The sequence below is a fragment of the Castanea sativa genome, chromosome 11 (genome assembly GCF_040712315.1).
Source record: "Castanea sativa cultivar Marrone di Chiusa Pesio chromosome 11, ASM4071231v1".
In the NCBI taxonomy this organism is placed as follows: Eukaryota; Viridiplantae; Streptophyta; class Magnoliopsida; order Fagales; family Fagaceae; genus Castanea; species Castanea sativa.
Window position 1 is genome coordinate 4,006,020 of NC_134023.1, and position 24,465 is coordinate 4,030,484.

General features: G+C 39.7%; 1 protein-coding gene across 1 annotated transcript; it reads left to right on the forward strand.

Annotated features, from left to right (window-relative positions):
- Window positions 1-1,829: 1,829 nt before the first annotated feature.
- LOC142615918 (uncharacterized) lies at window positions 1,830-2,791 on the forward strand. Its single transcript, XM_075788828.1, has 2 exons — window positions 1,830-2,272; window positions 2,401-2,791. The coding sequence occupies exons 1-2, from the start codon at window positions 1,830-1,832 to the stop codon at window positions 2,789-2,791; spliced, it is 834 nt and encodes a 277-aa protein (XP_075644943.1).
- Window positions 2,792-24,465: the final 21,674 nt, after the last annotated feature.

The following is a 24,465-nucleotide window of genomic DNA, read 5'->3' on the forward strand; positions in this document are numbered from 1 at the left end:
AAGGGAGAGTGATTGGGATAACAAGGGAAAAGGGGGCACCGTGTTTGCCGAGCATAGCATCACTTATTGTAGGAAATCCAAAAGCCTACCATACAAATAGATTGTGAGCTCAAATACCTCTCAGGTCCAATAGTCGTATCTGGGTATGCACAATTGGCGCCTTCTGTGGGAAATCTACTACGTAGCTATGGTACTATCTAGGCATGCACGGGAGAATGTCTGGAAGTAGACAGGGGAGCCATGCAGAGAGCGAAACTAGAGGGTCTTTGCGAGGTTCTACTTGGCGAGAGAGGAGGCAAAAGAGGCAGGAGGACCGAAGACATAAGGAGGCAAAGGAATCTAGGCCTGGAGAAGGGTCGTACCAAACCCTTCAAACAATATTTGACACCTCGGGCCGCAACCGCCTCAATAGAAGAAACCAGGAGCTTGAGTAGAAGGACCAAGAGCTCGAGCGCCTGCGTAGGGCGATGAGGGATTTGGAATTGCAAGCGCGGGGAAGACGCAGGGGAATGGACCATGAATAGCGCAGGGAAAGGTCAGCAAGTGTGGGGAATCAACGTGCTAAAGGGTCCCATTGATCAGGATCTTGTCGACACCGCGACCGTTCGCGAGAGTACGCAGACCGTGAATCGACTTCTCCGGATGAGGGAAGTCCTTGAAATATGGCCATGGATGCCATGAGCCGGGCAGTGTGCCAAGCTGCCCGATCTGCATTCTTGAGAGACATTGAGAACACGCCTATGCCGAGCAGGTTCACACGGCCGCCGTTCAATTCTTACTCCGAAAAGACAGACCCGGTAGAACACATAAACCACTATATTCAAATGATTTCTTTACACGCTCATAATGACGCATTGATGTGCAAGATTTTCCCCTCAAGCCTCAACCCCACTACTTTGAGGTGGTTCAATGGGTTGACGAAAGGTTCGGTCCATAGTTTCTCGGAATTGATCTAGGAGTTTGGAGTGCGGTTCATGACGTGCAGTCAGGTTCCGCAGCCCGTGGAGGCACTACTATCAATGAAAATGGGGGCTGGGGAGACCCTTCGCAACTATGCTAATCGATACTGGGAGTTGTACAATGAGATCGGTGGGGGCAATGAAAAGATCGCGGTGAGCACCTTCCGGATGGGGTTACCCGAAAAGTCCGAGCTGAGGGAATCGTTGACCCTGAGGCCTCCCGAGGACATGAGGTAGTTGATGAGCTGGAACGAGGAGTACAAACGCTTAGAAGACGATCGGCTACAGACCAAGGGGAAGGCCCCGATCATCAATTACCCGCAGAATACTGGCTTCAACCCCAGACACAGGAAGGATTTGAGAATTCTAGAGCCCGGTACAGAGGTTGGAGGAGTCAATGTGGTGTTCAAGGACCCCGTGCACAGGATCGTTGAGAAGATAAAAAATGAGCCCTAATTTAAGCCGCCGAACAGGATGGCGGGCGACCCATCAAGAAGAAACCAGAATTTGTATTGCACCTACCACAGTGATAAAGGACACACCATCGAGCAGTGCAGAGTATTAAGGGATCACTTGGGGTAGTTGGTAAAGGCCGGACATTTGAAGGAATTTCGGACGGAGACTAGGCAAGAGGGTCGGCAGCCTCGAAACCCTCTCCCACCCCCTCTAGGAATAATAGAGGTCATCCATGCAGCACCGAGGGGCATTCGAACACCCATGACGAAGGGGTTATTAGCCGTGGTATCAGCAGAAGGTTGAGCAAGTGAGCAATCCCTAGGGAAGAAGCCGAAGTACACCAGACAAACCATAGCGTTTGACAACGACGACTTAGAAGGCACCACTCAACCGCACCACGATGCTTTAGTAGTCATGGCCCGCGTGATGAATTTCCTAGTGAAGAGAGTAATGATAGACCAGGGGAGTGGCGCAGATGTAATGTACCCGGACCTATACAGGGGGCTCGGCCTGAAAAATGAGGATTTGTCCAAATATGATACGCCATTGATGGGGTTCGATGGGCATCTAGTGACACCAGAGGGGCAGCTTTCACTACCGGTCAGCATGGGGGGTAAGGAGGTGATTGTGACATTCATAGTGGTCACTTCTTTCTCACCGTATACGGCAATCCTCGGAAGGTCGTGGATTCATGACATGGGAGCTGTACCGTCCACATTGCACGTCAAAGTCAAGTTTCGAACCGAAGATAGGATTGCAGTGATACGGGGTTATCAACAGGCAGTCAAACAATGCATGGTAGCCGCAGCCTACGACCAAACCAAGCAGGAGGAGTTAACCGAGAAGGCTCCCCTATAGCAATTACAGCAGCCCAAATCCTACCGGGAGGCAAAAGGAGTTTCCTAATAGGGGAAGGCCTTAACGATGGGGATAGGGTGGAGTTATTGCTTCTTCTTATATGAAACGTGGATGTGTTCACTTGGAGCCCATATGAGGTGCCTTGGGTTGACCCCGAGTTTATAGTTCATAAGCTGAATGTGGACCCTTTATGCCCTCCTAAGAAGCAGAGACTGAGGAGGTCCGCAAAGGAGCATGCGAAGGCCGTTAGGCAGGAGGTTGGGAAGCTCAGAGAGGCGGGGGCCATAAAGGAAATGTTCTTTCCAGAGTGGCTCGCAAATACAGTGGTCGTGAAGAAGAAGTCCGGCAAGTGGAGGGTTTGTGTCGATTTCACTAACCTAAACCGAGCTTGCCCAAAGGATCCGTTCTCGATGCCAAAGATTGATCAACTAGTGGACGCTACGTGTGGGCACCCAAGGATGAGCTTCCTCAATGCTTTCAAGGGTTACTACCAGATTGCCTTAGCCGCCGAGGACTAGAAGAAAACGACATTCATAACACCTGATGCTAACTATCACTACACCATAATGCCATTTGGATTGAAGAACGCGGGAGCCACTTCTCAACGAATGATGACGAGGATGTTTCGGGATAAGATTGGACATACGATTGAGGTATACATTGACGACATGGTGATAAAAACCAAGCATGAAGGGCAACACATTGACAACCTTAAAAAGGTGTTAGAGATACTCTGGAGACACCGGCTACGCCTCAACGCCGAGAAGTGCGCTTTCGGAGTAGGGTCCAGCAAGTTTTTGGGTTATTTGATCACTAAACGAGGGATCGAGGTTAACCCCGATTAGATCAAAGCCGTGATGCGTCTCAGACCACCGAGCAATCCGAAGGAGGTTCAGAAACTAACCGGCATGCTGGCTACTCCCAACCAATTTATCTCCAAGTTTTTTGATCGGTGCCAACCATTTTATCAACTTTTGAAGCGGTGGAAGGGGTTTCAATGGAATGAGGAGTGCGATAGAGCCTTCCAAGATCTTAAGGACTACTTTGGGCGGGCATCGACGTTGACAGCCTCTGAACCAGGAGAAGACCTATATATGTACCTTTCGGTGTTCAAACACGCAGCCAGCGCCGTACTATTGAGGGATAGTGGTGTACAACTCCCAGTTTATTACATCAGCAAGACGTTAGTTGACGTCGAGACTAGGTATTTACCACTAGAGAAACTAGTGCTGGCACTGGTGCACTCCACTCAAAAACTGCCCCATTACTTTCAGGCTCACATCGTGCATGTCTTGACCGAGTGTCCATTACAGTCATTATTGAAAAGATCCGACTTTACAAGGAGGATAGCTAAATGGGGGACTCAGCTAGGTTCTTTCGACATTAGATACAAGCCGAGGAACTCGATGAAGGGGCAAGTACTTGCAGATTTTATTACCGAGTTCTCGCTGAGGAGTACAGGTGTAGTCTACCTCGCGGAGGTTAGGCCATGGAAAGTATTTGTGGATGGCGCATCCAATACGGCGAAAGCAGGGGCTGGAATTATGATTATCACCCCGGAGGGGCTAAGGCTAGAACACTCATTCAGGTTAGGCTTCAGGGCTTCTAATAATGAGGCCGAATATGAGGCCCTGCTCGCCGGGCTGAGAGTTACCACAGATTTAAGGGCCAAAGAAGTGGAAGTTTACTCGGATTCTCTCCTAGTAGTTAACTAGGTGCTAGGGAGCTTCGAGGCCAAAGATGCCCGGATGATTGAATATTTGTGGTTGGTAAAGCAGACCATAGGTAAATTTTCAAACATCAAGATTGAGCGGATAGCCCAGGGAATGAATCGACACACCAATTCCTTAGCAACACTCACATCGTCGATAGTAGACATGGTACCCCGGTTGATCAGGGTGGAATTAGTGCTAGAACCAAGCATTACCGCCAGGATGTCAGTCACGCAGATCACCACAATCGAGAGCTGCTGGATGGACCCTATCATCGAGTTTTTTGAGAAGGGCTAAGCCCCGGGGGATGAGAAAGAAGCAGCCAGAATACGACGAGTCACTTCTTGGTACTAGTTGTCTGCCGATAGGAAGTTGTACCGGAGATCATTCGAAGGGCCGTACTTGCAGTGTCTTCATCCCGGTCGGACCGAAGAGCTTTTGACTGAGCTGGACGAGGGTGTATGCGGTAGCCACGTAGGGGGACGGTCATTGGCTCACCGAGCAATCACTCAAGGGTTTTGGTGGCCGCGGATGGGGAAAGATGTGATCGAGCATGCCCGGAGGTGCGAGTAGTGTCAGGTACACGCACCAATGATCTTCCAGCTAGCCGGAAACTTAAATTCAGTTAGTAGCCCGTGGCCATTCACCTGCTGGGGGCTAGACATAGCTGGGCCATTCCCCCAAGCACCAGGCAACCGGAGGTTTGTGCTAGTGGCCGTAGACTACTTCAAAAAGTGGGCAGAAGCAGAGGCGTTTGCGAACATCCGAGATGTTGATGTCAAGAGGTTCGTATGGAGGAACATTGTAACAAGATTTGGCATGCCAGAGACTATTGTCTTAGACAATGGTCTACATTTCGACAGTAGGGCGTTCTGGGAGTTCTACCACAACCTCGGTATCTAGAACTGATATTCCACCCTAGCATATCCACAGAGTAATAGCTAGGCAGAAGCAACCAATAAGGCCATCGTGAGCGGATTGAAGAAAAGGCTGGAGAGCGCCAAAGGAAGATGGGTCGAGGAGTTCCCAAGCGTCCTATGGGCATACCGAACAACGCCTAGGAGGTCCACAAGGGAAACACTATTTTTCCTGATCTATGGGGCAAAGGCTGTCATCTCCGTCGAAGTGAACCTATGCAGCGCCCGAGTCGCGGGATTCGCTCCAAACGAGAACGAGAAGCTAATGGCAAAGCAGTTGAACTTGCTAGAGGAACATCGAGAAGTGACCACCATTAGACTAGCAGAGTATCAACAAAAGCTTGCCCAGAGATACAACAGAAGTGTAAGGAAACGGGAGTTTGTAGCTGGGGATCTGGTACTTTGCAAGGTCGTAGGGAACACACGAGACATTAATGCGGGGAAACTAGCTCCATCCTGGGAAGGGCCCTACCGAGTAATCGCTATCGCCGGTGCGGAGGGGTACTACTTAGAAGACTTGGAGGAAAAACCCCTTCGCCGGCCATGGAATGTTCACAACTTGAAAAAGTTCTATCACTGACCGACTCTTTTCCAAATGTGTAAACTTGATACAGTTTTGTGCTATCACATATTTAATATGATGGAATTTACTCATGCAAGTGCATATGATCCCATCACTTTTAATTTGTTATTACAGGGCAATAGATATAGATAATCCCGAATGTGGAGATATCTCATAAACTTTAAGGATAGAAGCCTATCCTCGGTTCAATCCCTATCACCGAACAGGTGGAAACCTTAAATTACACTCTAAGGACAGAAACCTATCCTCGGTTCGATTACCATCGCCAAGCTCGTTGAAACCTTAAAATTACACTCTAAGGACAGAAGCCTATCCTCGGTTCGATTCCTATCACCGAACAGGTGGAAACCTTAAATTACACTCTAAGGACAGAAACCTATCCTCGGTTCGATTGCCATCATCGAGCTGGTCGAAACCTTAAAATTAAACTCTAAGGACAGAAACCTATCATCGGTTCGATTACCATTGCCGAGCTGGTTGAAACCTTAAAATTATACCCTAAGGACAAAAACCTACCCTCGGTACGATTCCTATCACCGAGTAAGTAGAAACCCTAAATGGTACTCCAAGGACAGAAGCCCATTCTCGGTTCGATCCCTATCACCGAACAGGCGGAAACTCTAGGACATCGTTTCTTACTAAAAACATACACTAATCCTTGGGCAAAACAGCTAATGTCCTAAGCTGGGGTACCTTAAGGGTAGAAAGGCCGCTTCCAGCCCCCGGTAGTAAGAAAGTAAGGTATGATGAGCAGGTTGACCCTAATCTCATAAAATCGAAAGTTGTCAAATAAGCAACAGTAAAAAGCGCAATTTTTATCTGAATAACATTAATTAAAAGCCAAAGGTAAAGAAATTTTCCGCCGCCACAGCCCAGCGATGTGGGCTCATCAAACCAACAAAAAAGAAAGAAATTGTTCCGCCGCCACAGCCCGGCGACGTGAGCTCGTCAAAAAAAAAAAAAAAAAAAAAAAAAGAAGAAAAACCAAACTGTTAAACGGCTGGGTCAGAAAGACGTTGCGAGGGGGGGGAGGTTACCCAAACCCGTCGTTTCCTGGCATAACTATTTGGGGGGTCTGACCTAGAGCTGTCTTGACCCCTGTACGGATGTCACTTGTGACCTTCGCGTCAGCAACTTCCACATAAGCATCAACTTCCTGCGCAAGATCCCTCATGCTCGAAGTATCTTCCTGGTCCGTAGCATCTGCTTGACTCTGAATGGACGGAGGGGCCAAATAGGGGATCTAAGTTGGATTCCACAGTAGGGAGTCCTCGGGCACCCCCATCGCCTTCAAGGCAGCAAACCACCCCTCCCCGAATCTGTGGCATCGAGCCTGGTGAACGATCGGTTCCACAGATTTTTCAACCTCTGAGAAGCCCACGTTATACCACTTGTCCTCGTAAGCCTCTAGAGATTCTTTCAGGTCTGCAATTTGTTCGGCGTTGGTAAGGTTCAGGCTGTCTGCCTTCGCTAGCCTGAGTTCTGTCTCAGCTACTTTCATCTCCAGGAAGGACAGCTTGCCTTCGGTATTTTGTCGGCCTTTCTCGGCGTCAATGGCTTTCCTCTCAAATGCCACAACTGCCTCTTTTTCTCTGCAGTAGTAGCCTCAGTAACGGCCTTTAGCATCTTCTCCTGCTCAATGGCCTCGGTCGCATCCTTCAACCTTCCATCCCTAACGTCGGTCAACTGTGCGGCCAGGAAACAGAACAGTAATGAAATAAGGAAAAAAAGGAGAGAAGCTAACTGTTACAACGTAGGTAATGAATGGGACAAGAGATTACAACAATGGTGTGCCATTGTAGCTGTCTAGCAAGTGTCTTGTCATTGCCCTCCGAGAAATAGTGGACATCCTCGGGCAGCAGGAGGCCTTGCACCAAGCTTTGGGCTATTCGCCCCATTTGCCCTTATCCCATAACCGAATGATGGCAGTAGCTGGCAAAGGCCTATCACCCAACTGAAAGGCGGGTTGTCAGCCAACCTCGGGCTGAGAGGAAGAAGCCACGACGGTGCCAACCTGAGTCGCCGGCGGGGTAACGACTAGTGTCTCCTAGATTCTGGATCCACCCCTTGCACGGGGCGGGGTCTTGGTTAGGGCGTCACCCAGGATGGGAGCATTCTTATTGACAGCCCGCTTCCTTTTTCTTGTTTCGCCAACAGGAAGAGCTGGGACAATCCCTTGGGGAGCTTGAGTTTGAGCCACGGAACTGGCACCAGGTATGAACCAAAAGAGCATCATCCCCCTCTGCTTCACCATCCTTTCCGCGTGGCTGGAGTCAACGCCCGAGGTATTGGTTGGATCAGCGTCTCCTTCCTCGACTGTTAAGGCAACGTTCTCGGGCTGTTTGATGGCTTCGTGTCTTCTTTGGCTTTGGGATACTCGCTCGGCAGACCCGTCCTTTACTGGAACAATGTCGTCTACGATGGTATAGCGGGGGCCGGGGTGTAGCACTTCGCCAGTATTAAGCATGGGCGAAAGGAATTCGTTGTATCAAACGTTTATGTACGATAGGAGCGGCCTGTCTACCAAAAGTGCCTGGCTGAAGTTTTGTAGGGTGGTGTACACAGGGTTAACTCCGAGGATCAGGTTAGATGCCCGAAGTTACCCGTCCTCGTGCATGAAAATCTTCGACTTGAGGACAAAATTGAGATCTCGCGCGTGTATCACTCAAGAATCCGGCAGGAACCTTTTTGATTCTGCAACAAATTCGAGGGTAAACTGGTCAGTTAGACTCACAAATAAAAAATGCAAAATCGGAAAGGGCAAGGCTCTTGGTACCGACCAACTGCATGCGATGAAAGCGGGCAAAGTAGCTCGCTGGCAAGCCAATTGCCACGTACCCGAACAAATTCTCCAACTGAGTTTCTGTTGGAGTCAGGTAGACAAGAGATAAGTCGGACTTGCGTATCTCTAGTCTTTAAATAGTAGTCGGTGGTAAAATTACCACACACTTTGTACATGAAATTGATGTCATGGTGGTTCAATTGCAGTCCAAACATCTGGTTTAGCCGGCTGACTTAGCTAACAACTCTATAAAAATTAGGGGGAAATTGGTCGGGGCAAAGCCCTTAGAATCCTAGGGTGCCTATGATGAGGGGGTCTACAGGAAATCTAACCCCACCCTCAAGGATGGACATCAATGGAAAGAAAGTGGTGCTTGGGTTGGCCGCCCTCTCAAGCTCGATGCTACCCTCATTGCAGTACGCAAGGTCGACATCCCTTAGGATACCAAAGGTCTCTCTAAAACTAGCCAAGGTAGCCCCAGGGGTGAGGAGGTGAGAAAATCTCATTCCTAAAGTATGAAATAGAAAAGAACTGAAAAGGATAAAGAAGCAGAGAAAACTTACGTTAGGCTCTAGGGAGTGAAGAACTGAGGAAGAGTTTTTTTGCACAGAAGAGGAATGCTCGGCAGAAGATAAATCAAGTGTTTGAGGAGTGTGAAAAATGAAACAAGTGCCCAGAATGGGCTATTTATAGGACTTTGGTGCATTTAATGAGGCGAGGAGCGGGAAACCCCCCCCCCCCCCAAATTCCTTTTGGGTAACCTCCCCACACGTGTGGGCATGATTTACTAATGTGACGATCTGATACGGCACCATTTTTGAGAAATCTACTCTGACGATTACCCTGGCCACATATAGGGAGAGTACATTCACGAGAAGCCATCATGACCTGACTGGGCTCCTTGATTCATGACCTGAAGTGGCACATGAATCAAGGGGGGGCTATTGTACGGGCGTCTCCCTCCTTCAAGCCCACTTAGAGGCCCAGGGAGGTAATAACACGTATGAGAGGCTTGCACCGATCACGTTTAAAAACATTTACAGAATGACTGGCAGGCGTGAAGTCACGCCCCCTCCGACAAATACGTCATCTGAGCAAGTTGAGCTCGTAATGCGCGACATCACTTAGGGTACGCACCCTGCCGAGCGTAAAGCCTACTGGCGAAGCAGGTTCTGACGCCACTGTCACCTTCTCCCACCCATCACCAAATATCCACTTAAATGAAATGGTATTGGACCTCCACTCTGTTGCCTGGGGAGTGCCCCTGCCAAGCATCAAGTTCAGCGATGGAACTAGTTCCAATGCCACTACCTCCCTCTCCTACTCATAATTAAGACTCCACATAGGAGATGGAATATTGGACCTCTCCCTCCACCCACCAGGAGAATGATCGTGACCATTCCACTGACTTTGGCTATAAATAGGCAGGGAAGCTTCAGTAGCGGGGGTTGGAAAATCTGTAGAGGGGAGATTGCAGTAAGAGATCATCTTGGGAGAAGAGGGAGAGTGATTGGGATAACAAGGGAAATGGGGGCACCGTGTTTGCCGAGCATAGCATCACTCATTGTAGTAAATCCAAAAGCCCACTATACAAATAGATTTGAGCCCAAATACCTCTCAGGTCCAATAGTCATATCTGGGTACGCACAATATGAAATAATTTTTTTTAGTAAAAAATAATTATTTATTTACATGCATCACGTGGATCTACGACTGGTGTGTTTAAAAGAAAAAGGATAGTCATGTCTTAATATGAAAAAATTGTAAGACTTAAATTTTAATTAAATAAAATTTCAAATCAAAATGCAGCATGCACAGATGAGCTAATTCATTAATACTATTTTTAAAAAAACTACTGGATTACACACTCTTATCTCTTATCTACGCATATAAAAATGTACACATAACTGTAAAGTAATTATGCATCTATGTCCCATCCATTATCAAAATGTAATTTGACATTATGGAAATGATCATGAGATTACAATCTAGTTATATTTGGAAACCAAATAAAGGAGTATCCAGACCCTCAAAAAAAAATTAATAATAAAGGAGTATCCATGCTGTTTCGGATACAAAGCGAACTAATTTAATCCTTCCAAGTTTGCAAATCTCCATTTAGTGAGTTACTAAATTTGCATTTGCGAGTGTGATACTTCATACACCAATCCCAAGGAATCTGTGCTTAAATACCCACTACAGATTAACCCTCTTCTCCAGTATCCACGACATTACCTAATCTATCTCAATGTTGCCTTGGCATATCACTCCCCTAATTTCCCCTTTCCTTTATAAGCCAATTTTCAGAACAATTCCTAAAAGAATTGTGTGGGATATTGAGATCGGATCAGTGATTTAACAGCCAATAATTCAACCATATGCAAATATAATAAAAAACTTAATGGCAAGTTTATTTTATATTTTTATTGTCACTCATCTCTCTCTCTCTCTCTCTCAAAGAATTTTTCATTTTTATTTTTTTGTATTTTTTAACTTGCTAGATATGGTCCAAATTTAATTTCAGATATTTTACCTGCTACTGCTTTTGCTCTTGCAAAATAATATTAGTGATGTATTTTTATACTTCATTCATGAACCATGCTCTTACAAAAGTTATGAAATTTGTTTGATAATCAAAGAAATCAAAGTATTCAAAAGTTCATAGGTAATCACAACTCAAAATAAAAAGATGTTATAGAAAAGATTGTTTGAAAAAGTTTTTTTTGATTTGGATTAGAAAGTAGTTTCTGCCTTAAGACCACTAGAGAAGGGTTTTGAAGAACCAAAAAACGTTCATAATGTTGTGAGTGCAGAAAGTTCAAAGTTAGAAATGAGTTTTGGAAGAGTTTAGGTGAAAAATCAACTCTCTCTGGCTAGGGTTTGAGTTTGGAGGCATAAGGTTGTATTTATATGTTAAAACTAGGGTTTTGGTGGCCTTTTAGATGTCTTTGGACGTTCCCAATGGTCTAGGGGTTGGCCCACATCAAAGAATAGTATTTTGGACCCCAAAACTGAGGTTCTGGAACCTAGAAAATTGGCTTGCATATGCATGGTCGGGGAATGCATACGCATGCATGATTCATGTGTATGCATGCTCCCTAAAAACCATAATTTCGACTACTTTGGTGGCCCAACTTCAAATGGTCATACCTTACTCAGTATAAGTCCAAATTAGGTAAAATTTGTATTCAAATTGGAGCCCAAGATATTAAATTTCCAATCAAATAAACCTCATTCAAAAATTTGTTGTGAATCAAAAGTTATGGTCAAAACTGTGAGTAATGGTCATTTTTAGCACTGTTTTCAAAGCGATTTGAGCACTTTTGAGTTGTAATTACTTTCAAACTATCAAAATAACGTCAATTACCTTTTGTAGACATGTAAAGCTTATCATTGGGACTGAGAAATAAAGTTTATTAACTAGGTACAAAATGAGGTGTCTACAATTAACACGTTTTTCATCATTGGTACCTTTTTATTTTCTCCTTTACCACCCTTATTTGGCTGCCATCTTGAAAGTTTACAAACTGGACATTGAGTCATTTTTGAATACTTCTTATTATAAATTGCACAATCTTTATTGCAGTGGGCACAAGCACCCTCGACCGTAGTTAGGTGAGTATGCCTTGGCCTAGGGTGGACCATGGCAGAGGATGTAAATGGAGTCGCCACCTAGTTTAGGTCTAAGAATCATAAATATAACACCCATTTGTGGAAGGACTGATCTTTACTAGAGCATGTGTCCCGAGTTTAGGTATGGGGATGGGAAGGTGTTAGACACCCAACCCCACCCAACCCTTGGGTTGGCCTCCACTTATTGTGTTTCAAATCTTAATTTCATTAAAGGAATATTTAACATGTTATTCTAATTCTCACACACTCTAACATCCATCTAAAGGAAAACATGGCATAATCATCCCTAAGCTTAGCATTTATCTATCATGGCATTAAGCATACATTACAAAGGGAAGAAACATCACAAGGTAGATCTAGATAAACACATCTAAACATCTGAGTCATCAAAACTCATGGTATTCAACCAAGCATATTAAACAACTTATATATTCAAAGCTAGAATGCATGTTCATGTGATCTATGCATGACTTGCCTCACTTTATCACTGCATTAATGCATGTTCATCTTCATATGCATTTTCATGGTATTTGAACAATTTAAAACCCTAATAAGCCTCAAAGAGATAAAACAAAACAAAACAAAGCTGAGATACAGATACTTAAGGATAGGAAAACTAGGTTAAACAGAAGCTATACATGTAAAAGAAAACAAGAAAAGAACAAATGGAATCGATTTAGGGCTTCTGGGCAGATGTGTAAATGCGCATCCCAATTGTGTGCATACACATGCATGAAGCATGCACACACATACACGCCCAAAACCCTAACCCAGAAACCCAAAACAAAAAAATAAAGAAAAAAAAAATCTAACAACCTAGCATGCTTCTAACATAAACACTATGTAAACCTAAACTAAACTTATATGTTAAAACATTAAAACATATATACAAACAACTAAAAACAAAAGAAAAGTGAAGAGCCAAGGTTAGAACTTTTACCTCAACACTAGAACTCATTAGAGCTTGATTTTGACTGTTCCCCTCAGTCAATTTGTTCACAACCAAATGAAAATACGTTAGCAAACTTTAGAACTGAAAGATCAAGACCAGAATAGTTCCCAATCAAGTAAGATTTGACTTGAGGGTGTTTTGTGAAAATCCCTTTTTGGTTCATTATTTTCCAGTGAATCTTGTGCATTTTGCCACCATTTTTTTTCCTCCTTTGAAAAAGTGCCTTTTATGGCTTTATATAATCAAAAAATGAGGGTGTAGGGCAGCTCCTAAACGATGTGAGATCCATTCCAAACCAAAATTAAGTACAAAAAGCTTTCATTACATAGCTTTTGGAACCTTAGTTGTGTGTGTATGCCATTAGCATGCGCACACATTAGGTTTCTAGCAGCCTTTCTGTTCAAAAAAATAGTTTTACTCTTCTAAAAATAAGTTATATTTTCCATAAATACTTTCCTCAAGTCAACTTTCATCTGATCGGCCCCTAAACTAACCTTGGGCTTTAAAGTACTATCATCATTAAGGAACGAGGGCCCGAGTCATAATGGGTACAAAATGCAGTGTCTACAATTGCATACATATATCTTCTCGTAATGGAGGCCTAGATCGTTGAAAATCTTTTTTTCCTCATAGTTCAAGCTAGGTAGTCTCTCACACATAAGAAATGCATCCTGCAATAGCTCCATCAACATACTAAAGAAGTTGTTGCTCCATGATGATATCACTTTATATGCAATAACTTGACTATGTTGGACAAGCTTGAATGTTTTTCACAATCTGGATACAAAGGTTGTTTAACCTCTTCTGACAATCTATAAAATTTCTTTGCATCTCCATTTGGCTCTTGCAATTCATTTCCACTTGATTCCTTGTCAATCACCGCGTGTGGATAAGCATCCTTGATCATATCAAACATATCACCATATTGCATACCATCCTCATCATCGCCTTCCACTTCACTATCACCTTCCCTATGAAGGTACCAAGTAGTATAATATATCCTTATACCCCTAAATAAAAGATGATACTAGACCTCATCCCAAGTCCTACGATACCTATTGCTACAATCAATACACAAACAATAGATTTTCTTATCTTCATCTATTGAATGTTTAAATGCATACTCAAGAAAATTTTCAACTCCATTGCTTGACCTAGTAGAAAGATGCATCCAAGATTTATTAACTGTTATTTTATCTACATCATTTAAAGCATTCTATTAATCATAACTAATATTGATGTTGCAAACAATAAATCTTCAAAAGATAGTTATAAACAAACATGAGCTAAGTTTCATACCATATTGTAACAAAAACCACAATCTACTTCTACAATAGAGCTTCTGTAAACAATATCAAGGCCTGCAAAGTGCAAAGAGAATCAATGCCTATATTTTAACCATCATGTAAGAAGCAACACCAAACCTTTTACATTAAAAAAAAAAAGTAAAAGTACAAGTTTGAAGATTGGAACACAGTACAAGTTTGAAGTTTCCTTTAATGAGGAAAAAAAATATGATCCCAAATTAATATGGATTTTTAAAAGAGTACTTGACTTTAGGCATGAAGGAATTGACAAAGGCAAAAGAATTCAAAGTAAATCGATTGATGAAACTTTCAAATATATTCGGCCAAGAAAGAGATTATATGATAATTTTAGTAATTACTAATTTACAATAATCTTGAAAGATGCATCTATTAAGTTGCAAAATTTGACTTGATGGAACTGGCTTTATTGTAATTAAAAAAACAATGAACACTTTAATAAGAAGATGAGGTTATAAAAAAGGTATCTCACAAATATCAAAATGGCTTTTAGCAAAGCATGTCTTGCAATTTAAAGATTTAATTTTTCCCATTAGCTATTGTTGCACACTCAGGTATACACTGTCATACACATAAAAACTAAACTTATACACTACCATACACATAACAGCTAAAATTGTGTTGAGTTATTATTGAAAAACATGATTTTATATTTTTAACTGAAATCGTATTTTTAAAACATGATTTTGGCTGTTCTGTTTGTGCTTACTATCACCACTTTTTTTCTTAACATATATTCTCTCCATGGGGGTAGAGACTATACTTAAAAAGAGGCTGATGTAACACTTCAACCAAGAGGGTATGTATGAACAATAGTTTGACAGGTTACAAAACCCCCGTTAAAAGAATAATAATTCCAAATATTAGCTCTCTAATTTGCATCACCATGTGCCAAATCATTCTTTGAAACTTGAAGATTCTCAAAGTCTACAATGTATTAAAACCAGGCCCCAAAAAAAAAAAAAAAAGATTGCATCAAACAAGTTCTTTGGCTCTCGTCAATTACACTGGGTTAAACATTTTGTAATTATAAGGTAGTCAAGATAATTACAACCAATATTTATTAGAGAAGGTTTGGAGGTGTCCTGTTATACTTGGAATTTGGAATTGACAGATGAACTAAATAGAAGGCAGGAAAGGGGAAGAAGGAGAGACTTGTGAGGTTCCAATTTCAAGGGTGGTGCTAATTTATTTTCTGCTTTTTCTGTTGCTTTATTGTGGCTGTGGCTATGCTTGTTGTACTATCGTTGCCTAGCCCTTCACACTCTCAGGTCTCAGATCTCACGTATAAAGTTAGGTTTTCTCAATGAATTTAGATAATCTAATTGTATTTCATTTATATATAAAAATTTGACATATTTAATGTTATGTTTATTGTTTTTGTTATTGATATTGATATAATAAAAATCAAAGTAATAATAATAATTTTAAAAACCACAACAACAATTATATTGAAGATGATCATATGCATAATAATAATGTCATACGTGATAGCTATTTTGGTCCAGAAACTTGATATCAACGACTTCACAACATGATCATAACAATGGTCATAAATGATTCCTTGGCTTTGCATTACAGAATTAACAGAAAACATAACAATATGTTTTGTTTATATTCAAAGCAATTGGGTAGGATGTTAAGTGGCAAGGGTCTGGTCAAGTTCTCAAATTGGAAAGGGATTTGGTCATGGATGCCAAATGTGATAGAAAATAATTCCCAAAAAAGCAAAAAGACCCAACGCTCCAAAAAATATTTAAAAAATACAAGCCCGACCCGGGTTTGGTTTCTTATCAAGTCTCATTATGGGTAACTCCATACCCAACTAGACCAATTCTTTGATGATGGTTGTTGTATAGGATGTTTGTTAATTATCTAACCACTATTGAAGGGGTTTCTCTTATTTGAACTGGATTTTTTGGTTGTTTAAAAATACCTCTACATCTTAAGTATAAGCTGAGACAAAACAAAAGGATAATCCGGTAAAAACACATCTCTAACTCTCACCTACAATATTGCCCACAAATTAGAACCATTTTCTTGTTGGTTTTCAAACTCAACTTGTAATGTATTTTGTCAACAATTTTAAATTTTGACAAAAATAATATCCAAACCATAGGCAAAGAAGCTGCATAAGGCAAGCATGAACTCATTAAGGGCGACGCACCTCTAGTCTTTGTGGAAATAGTTTCAAATAATAGAACGGAAGTCTCTGGAGGGTATCTTTTACTGCTCCCAAATTAGAACAGGAAATTGAAGTATTTAGAGAGCTCTCTTTACTATGAATTTTCGAAGTGAGATAAAATTTGAATAATTGACGCATCAAATGAACCTTTTTCTAACACCACAATAAGACCAGAAACCCCAAGTATCAAAGTCATGACAACACTTCCCTTTTGCTCTGCCCTATCCCCCATCATTAATAATAATTGTAATCTAAAAGTGACAATATGATTCTTCTACAAATTTTTTCAAGACTAGCCTTTAAGCACGAGCTCAAACATGTGCTTAGAGGCTAGTATGAATTGAAATGTTGTTGTAGGCATTTGAATCAACTGGACATTTTTAAGTGTTTCTTTTGTCTAGAATGTAAATGTTTTTTAATTACTGATATTGCCCACTAGGCAGTAAAAATTCTTATTATAGATGCAAAAAATGCACCAAGATTCTACTATAGAGAATAAGTTCCACATGCTCAATGTTTAGTAAAACATTGAGGTTGTATGAAAAGTAAGAAAAAAAAATCCATTGAGGTGGGATATCAATAATATTCACACAAAAAAACATTTTAATAAAAAAAAAAAGGTAAAATTATTACTAAACCAAAAATAATAATAATAATAATATGGAAAATTTGCATGATGAGTTTTTTTTTTTTTGTTGAAAAACAATTACATCAAATTTTTTAATGAGGATATGTAATCTAATTGTATTATATATATATATATATATATATATAATTTTATCTAGTTATTGTTATTGCTATTGTGATTGTTATTGTTATTGTTGTTGTTATTGTTATAATAACAATAACAATATTAACAAATACAGCGTAGATGGGCAACCTATATGGACCATAAATTATTAGGTCGTGGGACTTTTTATAACAGTTAATGAGTCTACTGAATGGGATTAACTTTACTTTCTTCGCATTATTTTAGGGGTAACAACACCATTATACACATCTCATCCTATTACACACAAGTTTACACACTCCCATAAAGTAATGCACTGAAATTGTGACTTCAAAAATCATGATTTCAGTATATTTTGTAGGCGGATTTAAAATGGTGTGCAACAGAATATGTATAATAAACACCACCCTTTATTAGGTCGTGAACTCAACATATATGTCGCTTGGTTGTGAACTAACCTAGCCCTGCACTCTGAGTCTATCTTGGCTGCGCTCAATATAGACTTGAGTAAAGCCTATGATCCTATTCAATTCTTGGGGCATATATGTGCTAATCAACTTGGGGTTTAGTCTGTTTTAGATTTTATAAATAATGCAATATGACTAAGATTGTATTCTTTAATTTACTTATTGATGCAACTTAGTCTTCAAAATATTTTTCCCAACAGCTCGTGCAGGTTTCGATACCTTGTCTCCATATTTAATCATTTCATGTGCAAACGTGCTACCTTTTGCCCACTTAAATTTGTAAGCAAAAAGCTCAATCATGGTATCGAGCTAAAAAGAGGATTACATTTGCAGACGATATCTTGTTTTTCTTCCACTAAGATCAAAGGGTTGCTTTGAAGTTTGATGCTTCAAGAAGACACTGGATTAACAATTTAACAAAAAAGAAAAGAGAGGAAGAGCAATGAATAACCCCGAAGACATACGAAACAAAGAAACTAAGGAGAATCAACTTCTGATGGATAAGTAGGAAAAAAACGTATGCGGAAGCTGTTTCAGGTGAACTTCTAGTTCTAGAGACTACAAATGATATGCTAGACCTAGAAAGCATAATGCGGAAGCAGAACATCAAGTTCAAGCACAGGATATCTCCCCTCCATCCAAACCAAAATCCATTGATAACATGCCAGCAGATCTAGGAGATAATGGAAGAAGCTCCATGGGAGATTCGTCTCTCTCCTGAACTAATAGACATTGGTTATTGTTTTTTTATTGTTTAATTTGGTGTGAGTTTGGATTACCATCATGCTTTAGAAGATGGTCCTTGGTTTGTGGGGATCAATATCTTATTTTTCTACTATTTATGGTTCTATGGTACTTTTTGGTATAATTTATGGGTTCTACTATATTATTTCAGTTAATCTTTACTTTTATTTATAGTATTTTCAGTAAAAAAAAAATTCAATTTCAACAAAATAAGCGAATCTTAAACATGTGTCAGCCTAGGAAATTGATTTTTATCCAGACATTGCCAAAATCATTATTCACATCCATAGCAGTTTGGGTGAGACTTGAGCATCTTTCCATAGATTTTTTTTTTTTTTTTTTTTTTGAGAATAAACGGCAGAAATCTGTCCATCGAATATTATTATCATGAATTCCTGAAAAAAATAAAAAATAAAAAGGTTGGGAACAAACTAGGAAAACTTCTTATAATTGATGCTATTACAAGAAATCTTCCCGTGGTAAATTTGCTCCTCTTTGTATCCAATTAAGCATCAACCATCCGAAAAATAGAAAATCCTTTTCCCAAACGTATCAAAATAGAAATTTTTTGGCAAGCTGTAGTTTATGAAATTATTCCCATATTTTGCTATAATTGTGGAAGATTGGGTCATCTAGAAAATCTATGTTCTGAATTATCTACTTCCAAATCAAATAATGATGATAATCCAGAAACTTCTCCATCTATGGAGAAAGAGCAAACTTCTACATTGACCCCTTGGAAAATTGTATATATCCACTAAAAGACCAAAGCCACGTGTCTTCTTGAAAGAATCTCAATCTCAATCTAAAACCGGGTCTCAAGAGATAACTACATTTTCACTATAAAAAAAATTGTACCACTTTATGTTTTGCCAATCACAACATATTATATATGAATTTTACTTTCTTTGTAAAATAACTAGAATTAAAACAGGAAAAAAAAAGCATATACATAATAAGATGTAATTGGTAAAATATAATATGATATAAAAGAAATAGTTTTTTTTTTTTTTAATTTAAAATATTTTAATACACAGAGAAGGGAGGGGAGAAAGCTTAATAAAATAAAAAAAAGGTTTGAATTGTTACACCTCTTGCTAATTTTTTTATAAAAGCTATGCATTTGTATCCTAATGGATTCCGAGCTCTTAAAGCGGTTAACACCGAAGCTCATGACACGTACAATTCTACTGAACCTAGGCAATTAACTAAACTTCAAACTAGACCCTATGAGGTGTATAAGCTAAAGACTTCGGAGAACTTACCACGTCAAAACAACCTACAGCCGGCATCCATGCAAAGTTAAGGAGATGTCAGCTCTACAAAATCTACTGTTACATGCACTGAGGGACATGGTTCTAATAAATTGAATTCAAACGACACCTTTCAAGCACGCCTCAACTTGGACTCTAATACCTCACCTAATCATGGCTCCCTCATCCGATCAGACTCCAACTCCCCACTGTCCCCTCCATCTGTCCCAAGATCATCAACACCCTCGCCTCCATACTCAAACACCTATCCTGCATGCGATGACCCAACTTCTGGCCCAGATGACCATCGAAAGGACACCCAATCAGAGGAACTTGGTCACCTATGTTTGGATTCCCGTTCATCCGAAGCTGACTCTATCATGGAATTCTCAGACGAGGACAACCAGTATTCCTCTGATGACAACCAACTCTCCGAGAACTCATCGGAATCAAAGGAGACCAATAGGAAATGCAAATTGTGGCTTGGAACTGTCAAGGTGCCGGCAGTGAAGAATTTTGTACAAATGCAATGGAATTATATCCTATGCATCGTTCTCATATTTTAATCCTTGTGGAACCTAGGTTTCAGGTGATACAGCCTACCAAGTGATCCAACAGTTGCCCTATGTTCATTCTCATAGAGTAGACCCGAACGGTTTTTGTAGTGGGATTTGGTTGCTTTGGAATGAAGTGTGTTTTTCTATAGAATTTTTGACTAACTATGACCAAAGTATTCACGCTCTTGTTAAGGTACAATCTACAACCACGTTTATTTTAACAGTCCTTTATGCCTCTCCTCAGTTTATTAAAAGAAAAATTTTGTGGCAACATTTAACGGACTTTTCTTCTAACCTGGAGTTATACCTTGGGTCTTAATAGGAGATTTTAATATGACATGCTTAATATTGTTGATGATAAACTAGAAGGTCTTACCATTAATCTCACTCGTATTCGAGCTTTTAGAGAATGTATAGATGTTTGTAAACTTATGGATCTTGGTTTTCAAGGACCTAAATTCACCTGGACGAACAAACACCCAAATTGGCAAAATAATATAAAGGAACGTCTTGGTAGAAGTTTAATCGCAATGCTGAAGGGAACTTTTACACTTCTCGCAAACCTTTTAAATTTGAACAAATGTGGATATCGGATCCTTCTTTCCCTTATCTTCTTAGTCAATCTTGGCATGAATCAGCTGCCAGGATAACGTCCAAAATTATTGACTGGAATCAACATCATTTTGGATAAAAATTTCTACGTAAAAAATACACATATGCTCGGCTTAAAGGTCTTCAATTTGCTTTGGCTTCTAGGCCTAATGCATTTCTTCTTCAACCCAAGGTAACTCTAGGTTAGAAGAAAAGTCCATTACATGTTGCCACAAAATTTTCCTTTTAATAAACTGAGAAGAAGCATAAATGGCTGTTAAAATAAAAGTGGACGTAGATTGTACCTTAACAAGAGCGTGAATATTTTGCTCATAGGTAGTTAAAATTTCTATAGAAAAAACGCGCTTCATACCAAAGCAACCAAATCCCACCAGAAAAACTGTTCGGGTCCATCCTATGAAAAAAAAATGAACATAGGGAAACTGTTGGATCACTTGGTAGGCTGAATCACCTGAAATTCTAGGTTCCACGAGGATTAGAATACGAGGACGATGCATACAGTACAATTCTATCGCATTTGTACAAAATTCTTCATTGTCGGCCTCTTGACAGTTCCAAGCCGCAATTTTCATTGAACTAGTATAAGGATTAAGGTAATCATTCGGAATCCTCGATGGATCCCATGGAGTCCTCTGCTCTTTCCTTTGGTTGCGAAGATGGGATGCAGTTATCAGGCTGAACCTGTACAAGGGCTCCCAATTTCCTCGCACTATCCAAAATGTAGCGACAGCGATGAATGGCAAGCTTAGGTGCGAGAACATTATAATATAAAGGCCTGCTACTTCCGCTTGATAAGTGAACTCAATTTCGCTGAGCTCGAGGAAACGGAAAATGGCTTCAGGCAGTTGGTTCATCTCCGACGATGTCTCGCTGTCGTTGGTTGGTTTGGAGATGGTTGTCGACACCTTCACGGATTGCGCAAATTGTGCGGAGAGTTGTGGGCTCGTACATGCATGTCGCATGGGTCTCCTTTGATTCCGATGAGTTCTCGGAGAGTTGGTTGTCATCAGAGGAATACTGGTTGTCCTCGTCTGAGGATTCCATGATAGAGTCCGCTTTGGATAAATGGGGATCCTAACATAGGTGACTGATTTTAGATTTAGATTGAGATTCTTTCATGAAGACACGTGGCTTTGGTCTTTTAGTGGATACGATTTTCATTTGGAAAGCCCATCATGACTATCTTTCTATTCGAAAATTTCTATCTCAACATCAGAATGGGATTAGCCCCATTTGCCCTTGATGTAATCAAGTTGAGTCCACAATTCACATACTATGAGACTGCCCTTGGGTTATTCAATATTGGAATTCATCTCCTGGGGTTAAGACCCTTAAAATTTTTCCAAGAACCCTTGCAAATTTGGCTTAAGAAAAATTCTACCCTTCACCTTCCTAGTTATGAAAATCAGCCCCCTTAGAAACTCTTGTTTGTTTTACCTGTTTGGCAATTATGGTGGTCGAGAAATGAGAGGGTTTTTAAAGCTTCTTCTAGCTCTATTCCATTACTAATTCACAAAATCACTCATTTAGCCATTGAATTCTTCTTCACTACCTATCCTTTGAAACATCAAAAAAAAATATTTTACAAAAAAAATCTTTTACAAAAAAAATCTTTTGGCCTTTTATCACTCTAAATACATATGGGAGTTCTTTTGGTAATCCAAGTAGAGTTGGTGGTGGGGGAGTCTTTCGAGATTTTAATGGATTTTGGTTAAAAGGCTTCTCTGTTCATCTAGGACAACTACCAATAACATAGAACAATTAGAAGTTGTTCATTATCGTTTAAATTTGACTTGGAATCAGTGGTTTGAATATATTAATTTACAAATAGATTCTATCATGGTTATGCAATGGCTAACACATGATGGTGCTTATGCACCACAAATTTGTGTTTTAATTAATGAATGCAGGTCCCTTATTACTCACGAGTGGATCATCCCTCCTACTCACATATACTGAGAAGCTAATGGAGTGGCTGATAGACTAGCTAAAAGGAGAAGCTTTCAAATGGATAGAATTTTTGTATATGAGTCTTGCCTAAGTTTTGTGTATGAAAAGTATCTTAGTGATGTTTGTCAAATGGACACTTTTAAAAAGTGTTCTTTAACAAACTATGTACTCTCCTAAACTGACTGATTGAATAAATAAAACTTCCCCTTTGTACCAAAAAAAAAAAACAATTTGACATATTTTTTCTTCCATTAAGATCAAAGGATTGCTTTGATGCTTCAAGAAGACACTAGATTAAGAGCATTAGCATCAGTATGTGTAAAATTTCTCTTCTATTTTAGCATAAGAACCTACTTTTTCTATTTTATATAGTCACTTTTACAAAACACCAACATTAGACTATCTATTATACATTCCTTTTTATTTAAATAATCATTTTTATTTATTTATTATTATTATTTTGACATTTATTTCTTCTCACACGTTATCTCTCATCTCTCAAATCTCTTCTCTTTTGACCACCACAAAACTTCCATGGTTGGACCTCCATGGTCATGGCCGAAGCTCACATGACCACCACAAAGGCGAAACTCCATGGCTAGATCTCCATTTTCTTCATTTGTTGTTGTTGTTGCTTCTTCTTTTGCTATTGTTGCCGCTACTTATTCTTTTGTTGTTGCTGTCATTTTTTTTTCTGCTATAGCTGCTACTTCTTCTTTGTCTTGGCCGCTTCTTCTTCTTCGTCTTTGATGATTCACATAGATTTGTGTATGGGTTTGATGATATAGTTTTGTAAATGGGTTTGATGAGTTTGAGATTTAGATTTAAGAAAACCAAATGGGTTTGATGAGTTAAGATCTAGATCTACGATTTGTTTTATGATTTTGATGATTTGTTTGGATTTGAAGATTTGTATGGAGGAGATAGAGATGGAAGAGAGTCAGGTGGAGAAGAAAGAGAATTGATGGAGAAGAGAGAAAGTGTGACTTGAGAAGTGAGAGAAAAAAATATTAAAAAATAAAATACAAAGCTATAGTAACCGTGCATATATGCACGGTTACTGTAGCAAGTTTGTATATTTACAAACCTTTACAAGCTCTAATGCATGTCAATTGCAGAAATTGTAATTTTGTCCACCCAATACATATTATCAAATAAACAATTAGTAGCAAAATCTAAGAATTAAAATTTCTATATATGCATTGTTATAAAATAATAATAATAATAATAATAATAATAATAATAATAATAATAATAATAATAATAATTGCAAAATTTAAATTTGTCACCCGTTTGATTATTTTCATTTGGCTACCTTTTGCTTTTCTTTAAATAAATGGCATTATAGAGTACTTCTAATACAACTATTAAGAGTACTTTGTCCACCACAAAGGATTAAAAAATAAACGAAAATTAGTAAAGTCTCATAGTTTAACATCTAAATTGAACACTATAAAAAATCATGCTATGTAATAGAATAAATACCAAATTACAATAAATACCAAATTATCCAAATCATGCTATTTAATATAATAATATTATATTTTTATATGCTATATTTAATTTTTTATAATGCAATAGGATAACATTTAATAATCAAAAAAAAAAACAACAACAACAACAATTTAAAAAACTAAACTAAATTGCATTAACCCAAAGTAGAGTTTTAAAGAATATAAAAAATTATCAACCTAAAGCAGAGATGCAAGAAAAAAAAAATCCAACAAAAAATTGAGAGAGAGAGAGAGAGAGAGGACCTTTTTATTGTGAGGAAAAATTATGCATAAAAT

What these genes read in the sequence shown, in the direction of transcription:
- LOC142615918 (XM_075788828.1), top strand. Translation starts at nt 1,830, where the DNA reads ATGGCCCGCGTGATGAATTTCCTAGTGAAGAGAGTAATGATAGACCAG. An exon ending in ACCGAGAAGGCTCCCCTATA is followed by an intron (nt 2,273 to 2,400) that starts GCAATTACAGCA and finishes GTTCACTTGGAG; the next exon opens with CCCATATGAGGTGCCTTGGG.